Raw genomic sequence first — 21,400 nt, 5'->3', positions numbered from 1 at the left:
GAGCATCCCAGGAAATGGATTTAACACAAACCCCTGTTTTCTGCAGGTAGAATTTACTTTCTGGCACTGCTTTGATGATTACTCAAGATCCTGTGTGGGCCATGGATTTTCATCTGCCGGTGGTGTTTGCATTAAGTTGTGTAACTGCTCCTTAATGCCTGTTACGTAAGGATGCATAGATTGCAGCTCCCTCAGGTGTCCTGCACAAGCCACAGCTGATAGTGTCAGCCTGCTTTCAGAGGTTACTCTCGGCTGAATTAATTTCACATTAATTAATGCTCCCTGTGGAAGTTACGTTAATACAGAAGTGTGGAGTATAAGCTCAAGTAGGGCTCACAAAGTGCCTGTGGTTGTACTGTAATAGAGTATATAAATTTTGTGATATTTGTACCACACACCACTGTGATGCAGCTTTTCTGGTCAAGGGGGAGATTTGCTATTGGCTTTTGCCATGCTATGATTTTACCCCAAGGATCTCAGGCTATACAAGCTGAAATACAAATAACATGTAGATAGAGAAGAGCAGACAACATACAACATTCATACAATATTCAAAATAAGGTTGTTTTGTTTTTTTTATATACTAAGTTTACTGTTTAAGCCCTTTTTCTTGTATTTAATTTTAATTAGGCTAAGTCAGGATCTGTACTGAGGAAAAAGAGTAAAGATATCTTGGACACTGCACTAAATACAGAATGTAATGTAAAATGGAAGAAATTTAAGAGAATGCAGATGGGAAAAGAAATCTCAGTTTAGCAAAAATGAAACTTTAAATCAGAAGGATTGTAGACACAGTTTGAATTTAAAATGTTTTAGGTATAACTTACCTCCTTTCCTTCTCTATCCTTAATTTAACACCTTTCTAAATAATTCTTTTGAACTCCCATAGCAAACACAAGTTACCTTTAAGGCACTTCTTCACTGGAGGGCTCCACTAGGATATATTTTCTAGTGTGGTCCTCTGAAAATGCACTCCTTATGCAGCCTCTTAAAATTCTGAACATTAAATGACTACAGGGATATCACATATATCTATGGTCAGGAAACATCTACACAGGGTCCCCAGAGGAACAGAAAAATCAGAGAAGCAAAGACACACAAAGAAGTGGATCATACTACTGACCATAAAGTTGCAAAATGGCAGACTCTTTAACTGTGCATTGTTCTGCTTCCAAATATTTTAAGTACAGAGATGGATGACTTTTTCTCCACATCTCCCTTTTTACAAGATTTAAAAATGCCTAGATTAGAAAATAAATATTATTTCAAAATATATTGGCTCTTATTTTGAGGGCTGATCAGAAGCAGATAAGGTATCCATGCCAGTCCTTGAAGTATTAGTTAAAATATAGTAACCAAGTTATTTTTAGTAGCAGGTATTGCTTGGGTAAACAAGCTATGAAATTTTGCTTCATGTTTCATCATACTGGGTAGGATTGCTGATGGTACCTCCTGGTCCTTACATACTAATGATCTACCAGAAGAGCTGAAACTGAATGAGGAATGGTCAAAAATGTCAGATGATGCCACAGTGTAGGTTGGACTTGGGGCTGATATTTGCAACATACCTCTTTTGGAAGGCTGTTCCAGAAATAACTTGCTAAGTGCACTGGAGCCTTCTCCAGTTTCTGATCTGGCTGGTGCTTCACAAGTATTTTTTATGCATTAAATTAATTAGCATGTTCTAAGCACGTGCCATATAATATATACTAAACACTAACTATTCACAAAAATGTATCTGAGCATTGTCACTGGTGAAAATGCACAGGAAGTTCTTTTGTGAAAAAAGCCGGTGGGGAAACACAACTGAGCTGGATTGGGGAAGCTTAGTTTAATCTCAGAGACACTGCAGTAGCTCAGGATGAGAAGAAAACTTTTTGCAAGGAAGAGCCATAGGCAAATGCATGCCCAATATATTTTGACCACTAAAGCAGATTTCTGAATGCACATTCAAAGTGCACTGGTCTGCTCATTACTTTTTCTATTTAATAATATAAATATAACATTTATTACTAATTATTATTATCATTATAATATTTACAAACTGAAAGAGGGGAAACTTTGGTTAGATATTAGGAAAATGTTCTACACTGGGAGGGGGATGAGATACTGGAACAGGATGCTAAGGGAGGTTGTGGATGCCCCAGTCCTGGAAGAGTTCAAGGCCAGGTGGATAAGGCCTTGAGCAATTTGGTCTACTGGGACAGGTCCCTGCCCATGGTAGGGGGGCTTGGGACTAGAAAACCTTTAAGGTTCCTTCCTAACCCTTAAGATTCTATGATTCTGTTGTACCAGTCTAATCAATCCATAGCATTAATTAAAAAGTTCCGTCACAAAATGCAGAGGTGGTTATCTGCAGTTTGCTAATGTTTTTCCTCAGAAGAAATAAGACAATGGATTCAGGAGGCTCCTTTTCTTGCTTTTCAGCATGGGTTCTATTGCCTGTTAACAGCAATTCTAGTTTACCTGAACTACTGTGACGCTTTCAGTAAATTATGCTGATAAACAGGTGCTTAAATTTGCTCAATTTTTTTATGGTGGATGGAATGTTTTTTCTTTGAAACTTTGTGTCTCTGAAAGACAGGGCTTTTAAAGCCAAAATCTGATATAATCCTCGCTTGTACCTCAGGTTAATTTGATGACATGAAGTTGATTAAAAAGGCACCAGTCACTTCTCTACCTCAAAAGACCTGGCTCAAATCCTCCCTGTCCTACAGCCTGGGGTACTTTGCTTCTGGAAATATTTAGTCTCTCTTTGTAGGTAAAGGTAAAATAAACCAGAACCCTCCAGAAACCACTCTTGCTTTATTCATCCTCTGGAAATAATGAAAGGGGAAAGTGTAGTAAGAATAAAGTCAGCATGTATGATCCTCCATTATCCTAAATCTGAAAGAGCTGCGGGGTGACTTAGCCCACAAGCAGCTTTATGCATCCAGCCTGTCATGCTGTGACCCATGCAAGTTTCCTGAAGCAATGGCTGGTCATGTGTGAAATACCAAGTTAGTAATATGTTCTGTTGTTTTATAAAGGGGAAAGATGGGACCTGCAAAAACATCATCTTCTAGAAAGAGATTATAACCTTTTCAAGGCCTCTGTCACTTCAGGTGAATATCCTGAAATAACTAGGCAATTTAAGAGTTTAGGGTATACAAATAAAAAGATTTCTGTTTTCTTGAAGGTATAAGGTACTTAGGAAAATATTAGGTTATGCTTCAAACAGTGAAAAAAAAACTGTGTAAGATTTTATCATTATATGAGTTGAATATCTGTAATTTAGTAACTGAAAAAGTATACTTTTGCTGGGTCAGTTGGTATAGTTTTGGTCAAATGATCACCCACAGTTTTTGAAATCTATCATTGTAATACAAGTTCAATGGTTGGCTGGATCTTAGGACTTGAAGACATTTTTCTGCAGTTCCCAGATGCAAGAGACACATAAGTGGGAGTGGGAAAAATGCCTTTGTTTGGAAAACACACTGTGGGAAAATTGCTCAACATGACTTAAGTGTCAGAATTGGAATGTAACAACTGGTGTAGCCAGATTAGTGCAGAAAGAAGGCCAGAAGCAAAAAAACGCTTTTTGTCAGGGTTCTCAGTTAATTTTGTTGTGCTGAGACAACATTTATAGTTTACTTTTTGTTGATTGTGTTCATAGATAAAATTTCTGTTACATAAAATCAGTTTTGTATATCTATGGTAAACTAAAGCCTGGAGACCTTCTGTTTTTTAGTGAAACTGACACAGGGGAAATATATCTAGACATCTATAGGGATTTTTAGTTCCTTTGTGCTTTTTGCAAAGCCAAAATCAGCAAATCTGTTTTGTTTGCTTGGATAAACTGGGGAGCAGGGAGTGTAGCCCTTTGTAGGTGTCTCTCTGTTCATCTGTATGAGATAATCACATAAGGGATTGGGAGTGAAAAGCCTGCAGTGGAATATATGGCAAACTGCATCAGGACCATTGCATCAGAGTAGAAATGATGCCCAGACACTTTCATAACTCTCCCAGGTCGTTTCAGAAGATGTCCCCAAAATTCGGTGGAAATTTCCCAACCATCAGATCTTGTGTCTTTCACTGCAAAGGGATTAAGGCTCTTCCAAGGGCCCCCCAGCAGTGCCTTGATTAAGGTCCCGAATACCTGAAAATGAGGGGAGGGGTGGGATATAATGTAATTCAACACCTGGGTCACACAATGTGTTGCAAAGCCTCTTGTGCACTGTTGTTGAAAGAGCTGTCTATGATCCCAGCTTCCAGTATCTACAGTACTTTACAAGATGTGACAAGTCCTTCTAAAGCCAGCAGCTGCACAATAGAGCAAACCTGAGCAGTGAAAAGTGCCTCCTTTTGAGATACTGATGAAACACTTGCCTAGAACCTCATATTAACTAGGGGTTGTGTTATTCTAGAAAAAAATCACTGTTCTGTGCCTCAAGGAAAAGCCACAGCAAATTTGATAAGATCACGATTTTGTGATTTTTCTATTAAATGCCATTTTTTTCAAAATGGCCCTTACTGCCCTTAGCTCTTAGATTTCTCTGTTTTCTATTATATTCCTTGCTTTCTTTTTTGGAAGGGTAGAAAGCAGTTCTGGATTCCTGGAGAGGGAACTAGATGAGAAGAAAGGCTTTGCTTTTTGCAGAGAAATTGACAACAAGTATAAGTTTATTTGGCTTGACAATAAACTTATTAGTGAAACTTGAAGTACCTGCAAATGCAATGTATCCTTTAAACACCAGAGTCCCCCACACATATCAATTTTTAATGATTTACAAATGGATAATAATTTGGAATATCCCACAGTATTTAGGGCCTATATGCCATAAATTAGTTGTTCATCTGTTGTTTTTTACATAAAATCAGCTCTTGGATAGAATGTCAGCTTTGTAAATACCCTCAAGAAACAAAAGTGGAAAAGTGCAACCACGCTTATAATACATCCCCCTTGCTCACAGCAGGCAGGGGAAGCCTGCATTGTTATGGCAGATAATTGCTCAAGGCACGAGTATGGGAGAATCTTGTTCCAAATTCTGCCATCCCTCATTGCTAAATTTAAAATACTGCCAAATCCCTTTGGATAGTTAGGATTTTCTGATTTGTACAAAACGCAAGTATGTGTGTAATTTCTTGATAGAAAAATGGTGCTAAGTTTGGAAGTGTAAAAGTTAGTTATCCTGGTTTTAACCCAGTTAGTTAACTGGATCTTTCTGTTAGAACAAAAGCCTTTTTTGTACTAATGTGAGTAACAAGTTCAAGGGAAAAGCTAGGAGCAGCTTGGGCTAAAATGCCCTTATCTTTTCAAAATTACAGACACACAATATATTTCATAGGAGAGAGTCACTGTAGTCCTAATGAATTTTGTATTTGTTCTCAAGATAAGGGGGATGAAATAGAAAAGAAAAAATCATTTGTCTGGAAAGGAGATATTAAGTATACCCAAAGCTTTTTTATATACGATCTTATCAGCCCATTTTGTGGCCACTTGCCACTCTCAGATGCCCTTAATATATTGTATACCAAAGGCAATAGTGCTGACACTGAGTTCTGCCACTGCCAAACTGCATATTCATTGTTGTTCATAGTCATGTGAGGTCAAGTTCGGTCACTGCAAACAAAGAACCTTTGTCTGGATCTTTACTCCCTCCTCACACAGTTTTTGGTTTCCTAACTTTTGTAATGCTCCCCAAGTTGAAAGTTTCTTTTTAAAGAGGATGCTGTGTTCTCTTTTGTAAACATGTCTCCATTACTAAAAGTGACATCATGGGAATCGCTGGGAATGAGCTCAGAGAACAGAGCCAGGGCAGAGCCGATGTAAAAAGAAGTCCCCTTGTCCCTGCTCCCTCCTCCTCTGCACAGAATTGTCCAGCAAACAGGTACTTTGTTGAACTCTGCTGGAAGCTTCATGAGGAATTTAAACATAGGAAGGACTAATCATTATTTTATAAAAAAAGAGTCCTGCCAGCTCTTTCTCCTCTGCAGGCTGCTATGCACGAATGTGGTCAGCAGCTTATTCACACAAAGCCAGGGTTCTGCTCATTTGCCATCATATGCAAATCACCTCCCCGCACTCATTGGCACAGCAAACACTTCAGTTTAAGGACTTTAAAAAGATGGATTGCAAAACTCAGGCATGCTCCTGCTCCTACTGAGATCAGTGGCAAGCCTTCCATTGGCGTCAATGGAAGCAGGAGAGAATCTCCCTTTTCTGGAAGTGAAAACCCAGCGGTATTTGGGCTTTTTGGAGCACATGCAGCTCTGAAAGTCTGTTCCTTCAGGGCATTCCAAAATTTTTCCCATTTGCTTGATTCCATGGCAACACAACATCACCATCAAGCTTTCAATACTAAAATGAGATTTTACTACTAAGCCTGAGGATTTATACAAGTGTAAAAAGATCTTGCTAAGCTGCAATTCCCATTAGACTAATTCAGGATCCTTTTCAATGAGTGACGAAATTATCTCTGGATTTATTTTACAATCAGCCAAAATTTTTTTAAGGTTAGAAAAATGGGAAAATTGCTCTACAGTCATACAAGAAACATTCTTTCATTATTACACAGAATTACTATGTTTAACTAAACCATTGTATTTATTTACTATCCTTTCCAAAACAGTTTAAAGAATAGCCTAAGCAGTTTTCTCATAAAGTATACTAAAATCAGACTCCAGAGACTGCACAAAATTACAACAAAGCCATTGAGGCTTTTCTTCTGATTTTGGTGTTACTTATATCACAGAAATAACTATTTTGCAAACAAAAAATATACCAGTGTAAAAGTGTAGAATGAAAAAACAAGCCAAAAGCTCCATGTTAGGTTTTAAATGTACTATATTTCATCTTGTATAGAGGGAAGCAAAGCAGACAAGCTGGCTCTACACTCAGTAGTTGAGAGTTTGCTGTGAGTTACACTGTAGTACACTGAAAACAAATTCCCTCTTTGATCCCCTATTTTTATGAGTGGAAGGGTAAAAAAATCAATGTGATTCCACACCTAGAGGAGGTTGTGTGTAAGCAGTATTGAGGGTCTTTTATAAACTACCTACTAAAAAGCTCACAAACAACACCACAAATGCAGTGAAACAAATTATTCAACATCAGTAAGAATTTTAAGGGCCTTATGTTTCCTGCATTTTCTTAGACTTGATATATAATTTCCATCACTGTTCAGTTTTCATGTAATCCAGCTCTTGAATCATCTCCTCCAATGTGATTTCTAAGATGATTCAAGCTCTGACTCCCCTCACTGCACAGACTCACGCTGGAAGCAGTGATCGAGATGTGGGCTGCAGCATTTCATTGGGACTTTGCTTCTGTGATCTGCTCCTTATACAAAGAGAGTTACAAAAACACAGGATGTAACACTGGATTTCACTTTTCTGATTGGAATTCAGAGCTTCCCCTTTCGATGCTTCCAACACCCCTAGGTCAAACCCTGAGTGTGGGATGTGGCCCTGCTGCCGATCACCAGATCAAAGACACAGATACTGAACTGCTTATTGCCAGAAACACAAACTATATGAGTTGTACATTTCATGTTTGTACATTTCACAGTTGTACATTTCTTGCTCATAATTGTACATTTCTCGCTCATATCTTATTGTACTTTTTTATTTGAAAAGTAGGTGTCTTTTATTCCAACAGCCACGTTACAACAAAATAAAGTATTTTTCCTTGCTAAAGGAGGAAAATTCAGACTCAAAATCCCTTCTGACCCACAAACTGCAGAGTGCTCTTCGTAAACTACCAGCTCTAATACTCCAGTGGTATTCCCTAGAGGCGCTCAGCTGTGGGAACTAGGGCAGTGCTCCTGTGCATGCAGCACTTAGGTTTCTGTCTATCACATCTTACACATTTTCTTTTATGTGTGAAAGGCAGTTGTAATTCTTACAATTCTCATTTGTAATAATTTCAAAACAACATCTAGAAGGAAGACCTCAAGGGGAAAATTAACACCTTGTGCTACTTTAAGCAGAGTATTTGCATTTGTATAAACAGTATCTTTTATTTTGTCACTTTATTCCTGTATTGCACTGCTGTGATTTGGACATTAAAGGAGAAATGTAGGCACGAGCCTTCCTGCTGAGCTGTAACTCAAGCCACAGAGAAACTGTCTTTAAATAGCCCAGGAATGCCAAAGCCAAAAAGTACTCTCGCCCTTGTCTGGTTACATGCAGCAATCTCAATCAACATTTACTTTTGCGCTCAGTAAAAGGCAAACTGGCACTGCTGCAAGGCCGGGCGGGCAGATCGATACCTGGCCCGAAATTTCTGCGATTGCTCGCAGCGGCAACTCCGAGTCGCTGCAAACGCATTTAAAGACCACTTCACATCACTTTCCCAGCGTTTTCCTGTTCAGCAGCTCAGATTTGAGAGCTAAACAGCCGTGAGTCGCTGCTCTCTCTGGGCTGGGGGAGGAGGGCGGTGGAAGCGGCTGTTGAACCACGCGGGGGCTGCACCAGGGCAGGGCTGGGCACGGCCGTGGGGCGAGCGCTGTGAGGGCGGGAGGGCAGCGCCGGGGCCCGGGGCCGGGCAGGGCCGCGCTGCGGGCCCGGCGCTCAGGAAGTCGCGTCAGGCGCGGCGCCGCCGTGGGCCCGGCGGGAGGGCTGGGGCAGCAGCGGAGCCCGCGGTGAGTGCCGGCCCGGGGCTGGCGGTGCGGAGCGGTACCGAGCAGAGCGGTGCGGAGCGGGCGGCGCGCACGGGCCGGGCAGCGGGCGGGGGCGGTGCGGGCCGGGCCGCGCGGGCGGTGCTGCCCCCGGCGGCGGGGCGGGGCAGCGCAGCGGCTGCCGCGTGGCGGGAGGGGCGGTGCGGCCGGGGCAGCGCGGGGCAGCCGGCGGAGCGGCACCGGAGGTGCGGACGGCACGGTCCGGCTGAGGAGCGGCGCGGGCCGGGCGGCGGGTGCGGGGCCAGGTGGCCGAGGGGAGCCTCGGTTGTCCCCGCGGGGCTCCGGGGGCCGGTGCCGGCGGCTCCCCGCGGCCGGCGCCCGCCCCTCGCGGCGGCCGGGGAGGCGCGGGGCGGCCCCTTGGCAGCGGCGGTGCCCGGGGCGCCGGCACCCCCACCGCGCTCAGCCCGCGGTTTTATTTATAGCAGGTCTGGTGAGCGGCGGGGCCGGAGCGCTGCTGAGGGAGCCCTGGTGAGCCCGGAGCGCTGCTGGAGCCCGCGGGGATGGCGGTGGCCGGCAGGTGAACAGCGCCAGCGCCGCAGCGGGCGCTCGGGGGGCGGGTTGGCTCGCAGGTACGTATGCGGCTGCTGCTGCTCAAACGGGCTTTTAATTGCGTGTTTTTTTAAGTTCATCTTTTGTGTATACCGGTGCAGCCAAGGTCACCTTGAGCACGAGCGGGACGCATTTCGGTTCCAGCATTTGAGATCTCCAGGCATTTTTTTTTTTTTTTTTTTAATTGGGAGGGCTATATAGTAATTTGCCTGAGGACTAATTTAACTAAAAGGCGGATTGAATGTAACAGCCAGCAAAGATAAAGGGATGAGTTCGGTACTTGGGCTGTGCAAGGGATATGCATGGTCTGCATGGTTATAGCGGCTCGGACTCCAGGTTGTAGTGGGAGCTCGTATTACGTGCCCGTATTACGGGATGGGTTTGTGGCAACTTGGGGAGGGCACTCGGAAAGGCAATAAGGTTGCACTAAAGTTTTAGGTCTTGCTGTTGCAGATGTTAGCTTAGCATTCTGGGTGGGAGCAATCTCTTTCCTGATGGCCCACAGCTTGGCCATGATTGAAGTTTCCTTGCAGTGACAGATGTAAGAGGAGGTTTTGACTCTTTAAAATGCTGGGATTCTTATTTCAGTGGCTCTCAAAAACAAAGCAGTTTAATTTGTAGTCTTTTGCAAATACACTGTATAACACTAAGTTGTTTTAGTATGTTTGCTTTTCCTTTTTTCTTTGGCCAAGGGAGAATTATTTACTGTGCTCATTATATGAGCTACAAAGCTTCCATTTCAAAATAATTAATCAGGTTGAGATTTCCTTACTGCTCTTTAATCCCACAAGACTGAAATGTCACTTAGCAGCAGCATGTTCACATTTAGATGTGTGCTTTTTTATTGAGCACTCCTTCTTCCCAAGGAATTTGCAAAGTGGTTTTACTACAGCTAGACCAGACACATAAAATATACTGGGGGATAGGATTAGGTAAGAACATTAATGACAGTTTTTGTAGATCATAGGTGTCCTTGAGAAGCAAATTATGAAAGAGCAAGGTCAGAGTGCAAGAGAATAGTAAACTTATGAAAGTGTTTGACATGCGTATCCTTATGGCTGCAGGGTTTAAACCATGCAGTAAAGAACAGTGGAAAATTACAAGGGGACTAGAGTGACCTGTTATGGGAAGAGGAGCCGGGAGAGAAAAGCGTGCAGGAAGCTGGTTGGTGTGCTATGTTTTTGGAAGTCAAATGTGCTGGGGTTTTAGCATGTTAAAATCATGCCAATTTCTAGCTGCAAGTAGGTATCTTTAGAACTGAACTTTTACTGAAGGGTGAAAAAATACCAGTTTGCCAATTTATTGCACTGAAATTTAGGTGTGTGTTTCTGTGCATGCATATAAATATTGAATGTACAGATAAAAATAATATATATATATGCACATGTTATTATTTTGCAGTTTGTGATCTTCAGTTCAATTCCTGTGTCATGGATGAAACTGCTTTGTCCCTTGGAACAATAGATGTTTCCTATTTATCCACCTCAGCAGACTGCAGCATCAGTAGATGTAAGCATTCCACTGAAGAGTGGGTAAGTAAAAATTGGGACTGTTACTGGCCCTCTTTATCTTGTTATTTCTTCAACTTTAAGGTGGACTTCTTATTGTTAGGAAGAATGAAGATAAGGTATTATGTCTCTCATGCATGATGAAATTTGGTTTTGATTTAACTTGAAGCATGAGGGGGAACCAACAGTTCAATTCTGTGCCAAAGAATAATATTGCTAGAAAAGAAAAATCCTGTCAAACTCTATTGGTAGTCTTACAGTGATCTGGTGTGATGTTCCTAATCATTTTATATAGCAGTAAATGTAGAGAATCCCATTCTGGAGTAGCCAAAGTCAAACAGAAAGTCAAATAGGAAGCTTGTTGCTCCTCTGGGTAATGTAATTTAAAGTGTGCAGGTGAAATGGAGCTTGATGCTGAAGTTGCACAGTCATATAGGCATTGAAGCTGGAGCAGTCCAGGAGGCAGAAAAAATTGGTGGATATAAATAAGGAGCCTATTAAAAGTCTGTGTCCTCCATTGAGTGAGTCTTGGGATTTGGAGGGGACAAAGGAGACAGCAGAGTGGTCTGGGTGGAGCCCAAAGAGCCACATGGGGACTGGGGTGGTGGTAGATGGTTTAGCAGCATAGGTCAGGAGGGATTAGACATGGATCTGGAGAGGAGGAGCTTGAACTTGATACAGAAGAAGAATTGGAAATGTGGTCAGGGTTGAGGGAAAGGGCAGATGTCTTGGCAGCTGGGATTTCTATCTAGCTACATCTAAGTTCCATGGAACAGCAAGCTGCAGTAACCAGGAGGGCTGTGAGAAAGTGGAATAAGGGCAGGCAAGTCAGAAGAGATAGAAAAGAGGTTTTGTAAGAAAATGCTGGTGAGCTATGTCAGGGGTTGGAGGCAAGCAGGAGGAAGATGACATTGTTAGAAAGTTGGTTTGTTCTGGAGTTGGCATTAAAGGAGGTGGTAGGGGAGGGATTATGGCAGGCTTAGCATCTTGATACTTGTTTATTTCAGATGGAAGAGTTAGTCTTGGAATATTTGCCAGTTTCTGCTGCTTGCCAAATATGATACATGCACAATTTAGTTTTTAAGCATCTTCAGCATTGCTTTTGACTTTCTGGGAGTTTCTCACTGGGCTGAGTATGTGATGATCTGCATTTGTGTCTTCAGTCTTGGTTCTACCCTATTGCTCTGCCAGTTAAAAGTTCTGTTTTAAATAACGTTTTAGTTTGGTTTGTTTCTGTAACTTCTCTTTTAGTACTGGAAGTAACTTTCTTCTCAATAAAATATGTGGTTTAAAAATGGCAACCCAGTTCTCATTCTCAGGCAAGCAATAATTCAGTAGACATTAATGGAAATAACCAGGGTCTTTGGAAATATACTTTACTAGAATTTTTGCATTATGTCCTAACATAGAGAATGAGTTCTGTGAATGCAGTCACTCTGGATTTTTTTTGTTCTGTAATCTTCAGATAGACAGTGTAACTTTGGAGAAGGCACAGGAGCTCCTTTTTCATATCACTCTGCTTGAAACTGCTGCAAGTGCCTACAGAGTCTATGGACTTGATATTTTTGGTGCATTGAGTCTTCTTGCAGCTTTACAGGGTGATATTCAGTTGAACTTTAAAATACATTGTTCAAATTGCAAACACCTTTACATTCTTGAGAATGTAGTGTACTGTCAATTTCTTTCAGTTTTCTCAGCTGGCAGTTCCGTTGGTGTTTCTTAATTACAGTTATCATTCCTTTTAAAATTTTGTGTGTCAACCCATGCATCAGTGCTTACATAAGTACAACACTGAGATTTTGCTTTTATTTTTTTAAATTTTAGAGAAATGTTGGGAAAAAATTATACTTTACATAATTGAGGGGTAATTTTTTGTGTGTGTCTGGCAGCTCCTCTCCCTCAAATCTTTCCCATACACAGCAGAGCACACATTTCTGCATGTTTACACAGTGGTCTTTGTTCTGCAGGGAGAGTGTAACTCTCGTCCCACTCTGTTCCGATCTGCCCCTTTAAGATGGAAGGAGGCCCTGCTGAGCAGGAAAAGGCCGTTTGTGGGACGATGTTGCTATGTATGCACTCCCCAGAGCCGGGTAAGAAGATTATGGGATGGATTATGTTTGACAATAATGCATAGTTGCAGCGAAATGAAGTTGGAGTAGTTTCCTTACTTTCAGAATTAAGGTCACAATGTTTTCTACTTCATGAAGTGCTGTAGTTTTTCACTGTTGTTTTCAATCTTTTCACTGTGGTTACATTTCATTTGTAACATGTCATGGAATTAAATGATGGCACACACCTGGTTTGATGCTTGGTCTCCCACCTCTCAGTGCAGACTTACTCCTTGCATAAAACTCTCCAGCTTCTCAGAATTACTACTAGGAAATGGGATAGCAAAATTATCTGGTGTGTTAGATTAATAATGGGAATTTGGACCAAATAAAAGTGTGAAGGTTTGCTTTTAGGGCACTTTAATTCTCTATCCACAGAATAAGTACAGTTTGGAAGCTAAGCAGTATGCTTCCTTTCCCACTTGCTTAGTCCTGCACTTGAGAGAACAAGTTAATTTTCTACACCTGGCTGATTTTCTGCACCTGTCTCTTTGCCCAGCCTGGAAGCAAGGACTGCCAGTTGTGATAATGGGGATATTTGTCTCCTGGGAACAGTGTCAGGATGGTGGCTCTGGAGAGGTTGTGCAAGCTGATTTAAAATGTCAACTTTATTGAATGGCATTGGGCAGGCTTTCTGTAAGCTCAAGATGCAAAATGCTGATAAATGGCACAATACAGTTTGCAACCAGTTCATCATGTAATTTGACTGTGCGTACACCCTGAGCTTTAGATTGCACTCAGTAACACCTTCATTGGCTAGGCTAGAGGGAAAATTTGCTTCCCTCTTTGACCAAAGACAAGTTACTTCACTCTGTTCCTCTGCCAGAATAGAAAATTGCAGCAATGACATATAAATGTGATATAGAAATTCAAATGTAGTTTGAAGGCTGTGTATGATATGGCCAAAAAGACAAACAATTAGATAAACTGAGACTACTTCAAAAAGACAATTGTTTTGACTTAGAAAAAGGTGTGTGTGAATCCTCAGCTTAAAGCTTTATGCATTTAGTAATTAGCCTATTCCTCTCAAACTGGGAATTATGCTTTAAAAATAAAAATCTTGTTCTGTATTTTGTCCACTTAATAAGGGACTAATTAACTGTCCTGAGATCCCACTTAAGAAAGGAGCATGACCTGTTAAGCCCTTTGTTGCTTTCTGCTGTAAGGGAAAAAATACCATCCTTGCACAGACAGTAACAAAGATAATAATCTCATTAGATTCCAAATACTTTTTTTGGAACTGTCTTTTTCATTATTTTTCTTAAGGAAAATAAATTAATGAAGCAAATTTCCTTAAGTGTGCTGTCCATACTAACAACTTGCCAATGCTGAGAGTGGAAAGTCTTGCTTCTCCCTCTCATTTTCCTTCCTCCTCTCCTGCGGGCTGATCAAGTTCACTAACCAAGCAGAAAACTACCTGCTTTATTAATTTAGACTGTCTGTCTTAGTTTTTTGTCTTGTCTGCATGTAGTTGGGATGTTAAAGGGTGTAATGAATGCTAGAGGTGCTCTAAGTTAGGAGATGAGACGTAGAGATCAGCAGGAAAGGCCAGGATGTGGTGGTGGGAGCTGGGCTTCTTCTTTGTGCCAACAGGGACATCCTGCATTGGCTCAGTTGGTTTCACAGAACCACGTGCTCTGCCTGACACAGGACTGGAGAGGAGTTTAATAAGGAAAAGTTTAAGTGTAACAGTACTGCTGGAGGATGAGTTTCACAGTGAGGTTTAACCTGACACTTGGAGCACTGCTATGGACAGGTATAGACTGGCATTTGGTGGTACTGAACTTTGTTGTGATTGTTTGGGAGACCTAGAACAAGTCATCTTCTCTTTGCCAGAACACAGCTTATCACATCCACAAAAAGTCACCAGTGTGTAGTCAAAGAAATTAGCATAACATGGAAGTTTCCTCTTAAGGCCTCAGAGCAACAATTGTTTGATTGTACAGCATACTTGTACTTTAGCAGGGAGCAGAAGACTCTGCTCTCACTGTAGCTCATAACTTCTCCCTGATTTGCAAATTACATAGGACAGTCATATATTTTAATTTTGTGGTAAATGGTGTGTCCTAAACAAAATACCAACAAATGACTCTTACCTGACTTCCATTGCAGAATTGGTGGTGAGGCTGTTTTGCAGCTCTGCTGTTGCTGGTGACCATCTTTCTCTTTGCTGTCCTTTTTTTTTTTTTTTTATTTTCTTTGGCATGTACAATTCCAGTAGTTTTAGCTGTAGTTCACTGCTGGCAAGGTACCAGTTTTATCATTATATATCATTTGGGTAGAAAGAAATCAGCCTGTTGGCCAAGGTATTCACTTGGACTATGGAAGAGTAGAATTTAGGTCTTCCTGCTGAGGAATATTTGTTGTGGAAGTGCTTCTAAACTCATCCCATTTAATATGTGGAGTCTGTAACAAGGTTCTGCAAGGCTGGACTGAGTTTGTTGTTCAGGCAGAGCAGGAATGTGGAGTTTTGCCACCTAACCATGGATGGATATCCTGATCCTTGGGCTGTTGTTCTGCTGGCAAACTGGATGCTACAGACTGAGCATCAAATGCTCGTGGTTACAGTAATGCCCAATGTGACTCAATAAAGTTCTGTCTCAAAGATGAGTTCTGTATTATGACAAGTCCTGGTTTATATTACATCAGAATCCTCTGAAATGTTGTGGCTTGAAGAGTGTAACCAGTGCAACCACACAGTAAAGCCTTGAGAATGCTTTGAAAGTATTGGACTTGGGAATAGTGATTAGAATTCCATTTTCATTTTAGGAGTTTTTGTACTGTATAGGCAGGTCCAACACTTCTCTGGCTTTGGCTTGGCTTAGTGCAAATGAAAAGCATTGCATTATCTTAAATGTTATGATGAATGTAACAGACAAAGCTATTTATATGAAATAGTCCATCAATCTTTTTTTTTTTTCTTGGTTTTACAGGATAACTTCTTCAATTCTAGTATTCCTTCTTTGGGTCTACGTAATGTCATATATATCAATGAGACACATACCAGGTACTGTAACAAGTGTTTCTTTTACTTTTAAAATTCAGTGTGCTCTGATTTTATGACAGGGAAATGTTTATTATGATCTGGACTGAGTTGATATGTATTGTGGTCCTGAAATGCAGAGATTTGGTGCTGACTTCAGTAACATGTTTGTTAAATCTGGCTGTGTGTATTTGGGAACTGGGCAAAGTCCTTTGGGGTTATAGACAAGGAGTGTAGGGGTCAAACCTGTTTCACAAAAAACCCAGAATTTTTTCACAAAACAGATTCTTCCTCCTTTCATGCAAGTGGCAACAGCATCTGTGGCATAATATTGAGGGCACCTGTTTTATTCCCTTATGCAGAATGACTTCAGGCTGCCCTTTAATTTACTGAGCAGATCTGGCTCACAAGTTAGGTGTTGACTATTACCACTTATGGCAATTAACCTGATTATGTCTTATGAATCTGTCTCTTCTCTGTCTCAGTGGCAGAGTGCAGCTTCTGAAAAGTGTGGTATAAATGAAAAAAGTCTAAAAAATGAAGATGGGTCTTTGTGCTGTTGGAATCATTTGTGTTCTGGGATGAAGATACTGGAAATTGCACAAAAATATTCTGTTCTTTGGAAAGTTAATAATGCTTGCTAAGTTTTTCTTACAGCAATCATTAGCATAAGTAGGTCCTGCAGTGTTTGTTGTAGAGTCAGAGCAAACAAAGAGAGGCCAGCAGCCTGAAAGAAATGAGCCAAAGTGTCTGAGGGAAAGAAAAGCAGCATTGTGTGTGCTTGAGAGGGAGAAAGCTAATGTTAGAAGCTGTTCTTTATTAAATTTGTATTAATTATGGGTTTTTTAAGAGTTCAGCTTGTAGTTTAGAATGCAGAAAAATAACAGAAATACTGTTTAACTTTTTAAAAATCGTTTTCGAAAGTCTAAGGCTTGAATGGTTTTGAATGGTCAAAGTTACTTGAATTAGAAATATTAGAAGAAAAAAACATGGGTTAATGAATTATTCTGAAATAAACACATCTAGCTCAGAATAGTGAGAAACATAGTGTCATTATAGTGTGAAAATGTACAATTTTAATGATCTTCTGATGTCTCATGGGGCCACACAGTCACAGTTTCCTGGCTTTAGAAAGCAAGAGGGGTTCTCTTTAACTGCCAGCATGCTGTAACTGTACTGACAGCCTTTATCTGAGGTACAACTGCCAGTTTTAAATGTCTCTTGACTGGTCCATTCTATGTCATTTTTGTCTTTTCTTATTGCTACATGATCAGAACCCAGATCTTTCCAATTAAACTACATTATGTCTAAGCTGTAAAATGAATGTAGAAGCTTTCGTACCTTGACAGGTCCCTGCAATAGCTGTGTGCTGTTCTGATATGTTCATAGTTACCAAAAAATATTGTTGTCAGAAAGCATATCCTTTCCTTTGCTTTCTAGAAAAATCAGTAAGGCTCTCAAACTTTAAAGAGAAGAGGGATAAAAGAAAAAAGCAATTAAAAAAGGGTTACCAGTCTTCTTCTGTGACAGCACGAATAGCTGGTCTAAAAATTTGTGTGATCATTCCATGCCACTCTGTGCCCATGGCTCATGCATGAGCACCCATCTTAATTACAGTTCACTCTAGGGCTTTGGCCTTTTGCAGTGTAAAAGTTCTGTCTCATCTTTCCTTGCTGTTTTGAACACATGTATAAATTTACTGAAGTGTGGCAGGGAGGTTTAACAGCCAAGATCAGTAACTCGAGTGATGACAGCGGGTGAGACATTGGCGGGGCTCCAGCATGGAAACCACCATGAGCTTTGTCACCCACGGTTCAGCCTGGGACACTCCCTGGAGCAGCAGCCAGGCATTGCACCAGCAGACCTCAGGACAGGAGTTTTGCATAATGCATACTGCTCTGGACTTGGAAATTGCCAGAATTTAATTTTTCATCCAGCTGTTAATTCTGCCCCATCACATCAGCTCTGCTGTTTGGGGGTCCCAGGTGTTGGGTTTGTGTAAGTGGTGGCTTGTCCACTGCTGGCCTGGTAAATGAGGGAGGTGAGGAGAGAAATAGTGATGAATATCCCCTGTGGGGGAAAGGGTGTAAGCCATTCCTGTGTCACAGGCATCTTCTGTGATGTTTGAATTCCAAATAACATTTTCTCAGGTGATTTCTGCTTGTATGATTGAGAGAGTAGAGGACAGGGTTAATTAAAAAAATGGGACTGTCTCCATAAGTTACCTTAAACCCTTGAATTTGTAGTGAGATTAACTAATAATTTTGTGGTTATACACTTGCTAAAACTTTACTAGGAGAAGGAATGGAGAAGACACATAGGACTGGGTGTTTGGAGACACTGTAAAGGAAGAAAAGCTAACTAAAAAAGTGGATTTAGTTTTGATGGCTAATGCAAACATATTTTCAAAAGTGTTTGTGAGAGTTTACCCTGTGCTGACGTGAGCAGCTTTCCCAAGAGGACTTGGTGTTCCTTGAAGAAGTTGACAAACCTCTTAGCTGGGCATTTACTTTCCTTGGTGGAAAGGGGCAAAAAATTGGAAATTCACACTATCGCTTCTTTTGGCCTCTCTGAGCTGGCGAGTTGGTTCCAGGGACAGACAAAATGTATATGCTGGTTTGATCACTGTACTCCTGTGATTCTGTGGGTGTTTCAAGGCCAGCGTCACCCTGAATTGAAGGGGTGCAGATGTTGGCTCTGATGTTTTGTGCTATTCATCAGTTGTTTTGTCTATAACATGAAGATATTGGCAATTTACTGGATGATACGGAAGCTTTTAGACAGCCATTTATAAAATTTTACATACTTTTGCTTCTTAATTGTATTTTTAGTTGTTTTTAATGCTGTTGTTTTTGGAAGCAAAATATTTTGAGGATCACACTGAAATACCATTCATATTTTTGTAGGTACAGAGGGTGGCTTGCGAGACGCTTTTGCTACATGCTTTTTGTGCAAGAGAGGGATGTTCATAAGGGTATGTTTGCCAAGAATCTGACAGAAAATGTGCTGAATAGCAGCAGGTAAGATAACACAAAATTAATTATTTTAAAAATTTCTACTACATTAAAATATGCCTTAATTTAGAAACTGAAAATTTTGAAAATCAGACTAATTAAAATACTAGTAGATGGAGTATCTTTAGCACAGCTTTCAATTTATGTTGGAATAGTAAAAGAGGGGAGTTTAAGGTTTACAATCTCTAAATGAATGGTGTGTGGTGGGGGAGCAGCAGACAGTACACAGAAAAATAAATTGATACAAGAGAGCTCTTCAAACTTCTGTTTATCTAATTCATGCAAGTCATTACCACTGAAGTCATACTGCAGTCATCAGAAATTGTCAGTATTTCAGATAATAGGAAAGCAGCATTTTGGAGTTTGCTGAGTGTACACCTGGAGAGTGCAGCAAAAAATGGAAAAAGGCTGTAAAATGGAGTACCCAGTCTTAGTTTTGTGGAGCTTGTTTTCTGTTTCATATGCCTCACTTTAAATGGCATCTTGAGCCCCTGATCAGCTGTTCAGGTGTCAGTTTTCTTTGGACACAAAGAAATTCAACCACCTGCTTGCCCCTTCAGGCCACTTTTGTCAGAGGGCACACACTGCTTACATTAGCATTCCTAATTCTCCTGAATTTTTAAAGCTTGAGTCACATCTGAAGATGATAGTGTTGCTTTTGAAAAGTAAAGCAGACTGTGTTGTGCTACAGTCAGGGTGTGTTAAAGCCACTTAGTGTCTCTTGGGTATATTTTAAAGGGGGAAAATAGCCCTTATAAAATTTTGTTAGACTTGGTAAAACTGAGAATTCAAGGGCAAAAATAATCTAGAAGTTCAAAATAGCAACTGCATAAATCTGTCTAATGAGGTATGTGAAATTGCTGTGGCAGGAAAAAGAAGGCATTAACAAAAACAAGACTGCACCTGTTCCCCCTGAATTTTTATCTTTATTAAGCATTTCAGAAAATTATCAGTCACTTAATGTTTTAATATTAGTACCTGTGAATTGTGTATGTAGTGTTTCATGTAGTCACCTTTGAGCCCATTCAGTCATCACCTGCCTCTTAAATTAGAGCTTATAAAACTGAATCAAGTTTAATGCATTTGGAGTACACAATAGTTTAGTGTGGATGCTTTTTATGTTTGCAAGTTATTCCTGTAATAATATGTAGCTCATTCCTAGCTGTCGTTGTCTGTGTTTTGGACTCTTCTGTTGTGAGACTGTCTTATAATCTTTACTTTTTAATGTCAGAGTCCAGAAGGCCATTGTAGATGAAGCTTCTGAGCCAAGTACTCCAGGCACTTTTGTTCAGGCAGATCCTAAAGCTGTCAACAAAGTGAAGAAAAAAGCTAGGAAAATTCTCCAGGAGATGGTAGCAAATGTGTCACCTGCTTTAATCAGGTAAGAAAAATGTCTCATCAATATTATCAGTGAGTGGAAGAATGGACAAGCTCTTTCTGCGTAATACCAGCCAAAATAGTAGTTGTTCTTCATTTTCAGATGCAGCAGAAGTCCTCTGCCTTTAGAAGGAATATATTTTATGCTAAGATTAAATACAAACTTTTCCTTTTCTCACAAACCTAGTTTTGGTGCTAGGGCTTGGACCAGTATTGGCATCATTTGTTATTTCAGGCTCATATGGGCAAGAACAGCTATCTGCAGCATAACAGACCAAAAGATAATTTTTCCATTAGCCTATTCAATGCTATAATTTGTAGATATAAATATCCAAGGGAGAGTCTTATATTAGATAAAATCTTCTGCTGTGGTGTCTACATTTACTACTAAGGATGATTTTTGTCTCTGTCATGTTCCTAGTTCACAGCCTTCACTGGGGTTGATACAAGATTTGTGTCATAACTGCAGGAGGCTGAAATGTGGCTACTAACCATAGGCAAAACCTTGTTTAGCAATTGGATTTTATAGTAATTTTGTTTGAATATAAGTTATCAGATTAACTGCTTTGCCTTTAGTCATACAGAAGCAATATAAAACAGAGGCAGAAATAAATGAAGTTTTTTGAGTTGTGTTTGTTTTCCCTTAGGTTGACTGGCTGGGTGTTACTGAAGTTGTTTAACAGCTTCTTCTGGAATATCCAGATCCACAGAGGTCAAATAGAAATGGTCAAAGCAGCAACAGAGGTAAGGGAGGGTGGGAAAATCCAGTAAGGTAGATTTTTGAAGTAGTTTCTAATATTTACAGCACTTCTCTTCTTGTGAGAGTTCTGCTAAGTCAGTATGAAAAGCAATTGCAGGTAGAACTGTATTGTATCTGAAGTACAATAAGAGCACTGTGAAATAGTGTTCTTGATTAAATATATGCTCCTAGAGTTGTGTAACCTAAAATACTATGTGAACTCTGAGTTTACCTTTGATTCAGGATCAAATTTTAACTATTAGGCTGAATGATTAGCTCAGATGACCTTGCATCCAACATCATTTCCGCTTTTTGAGCTGAGGCAGCCTGCAATAAATTAGTGGATCTAGTCAGAATTTTTTACTTTTACTTGATTTGGAATAAAAACTTTTAAGAAAAATCTTTTCCCATTTCTTACTAGCAATCTGTTTCCAGTTTCTCAGTATTTATTGAAATTGGTCA

At 40.5% G+C, this 21,400-nt stretch overlaps 1 protein-coding gene across 3 annotated transcripts in view; it reads left to right on the top strand.

Annotated features, from left to right (window-relative positions):
• The first annotated feature begins 8,796 nt into the window (after positions 1 to 8,796).
• Positions 8,797 to 21,400, top strand: part of GPAM (glycerol-3-phosphate acyltransferase, mitochondrial) — a 29,960-nt gene continuing 17,356 nt past the window's right edge. For 2 of the 3 annotated variants that reach the window (XM_058810284.1, XM_058810282.1), the window contains exons 1-7: positions 9,056 to 9,229; positions 10,611 to 10,741; positions 12,685 to 12,807; positions 15,759 to 15,832; positions 18,715 to 18,828; positions 20,054 to 20,203; positions 20,847 to 20,943. In XM_058810284.1, the coding sequence (XP_058666267.1) occupies positions 10,640 to 10,741; positions 12,685 to 12,807; positions 15,759 to 15,832; positions 18,715 to 18,828; positions 20,054 to 20,203; positions 20,847 to 20,943 (660 nt within the window). In that variant the 5' untranslated portion in view covers positions 9,056 to 9,229; positions 10,611 to 10,639. Of the gene's footprint in view, positions 8,846 to 9,055; positions 9,230 to 10,610; positions 10,742 to 12,684; positions 12,808 to 15,758; positions 15,833 to 18,714; positions 18,829 to 20,053; positions 20,204 to 20,846; positions 20,944 to 21,400 lie in introns of those variants that run through there. The other variant, XM_058810283.1, reaches the window with a different exon arrangement.

The sequence above is a fragment of the Ammospiza caudacuta genome, chromosome 9 (assembly GCF_027887145.1).
Source record: "Ammospiza caudacuta isolate bAmmCau1 chromosome 9, bAmmCau1.pri, whole genome shotgun sequence".
In the NCBI taxonomy this organism is placed as follows: domain Eukaryota; kingdom Metazoa; phylum Chordata; class Aves; order Passeriformes; family Passerellidae; genus Ammospiza; species Ammospiza caudacuta.
The sequence above is the reverse complement of the archived record's forward strand: the minus strand, read 5'-3'. Positions and strand labels throughout refer to the sequence as shown.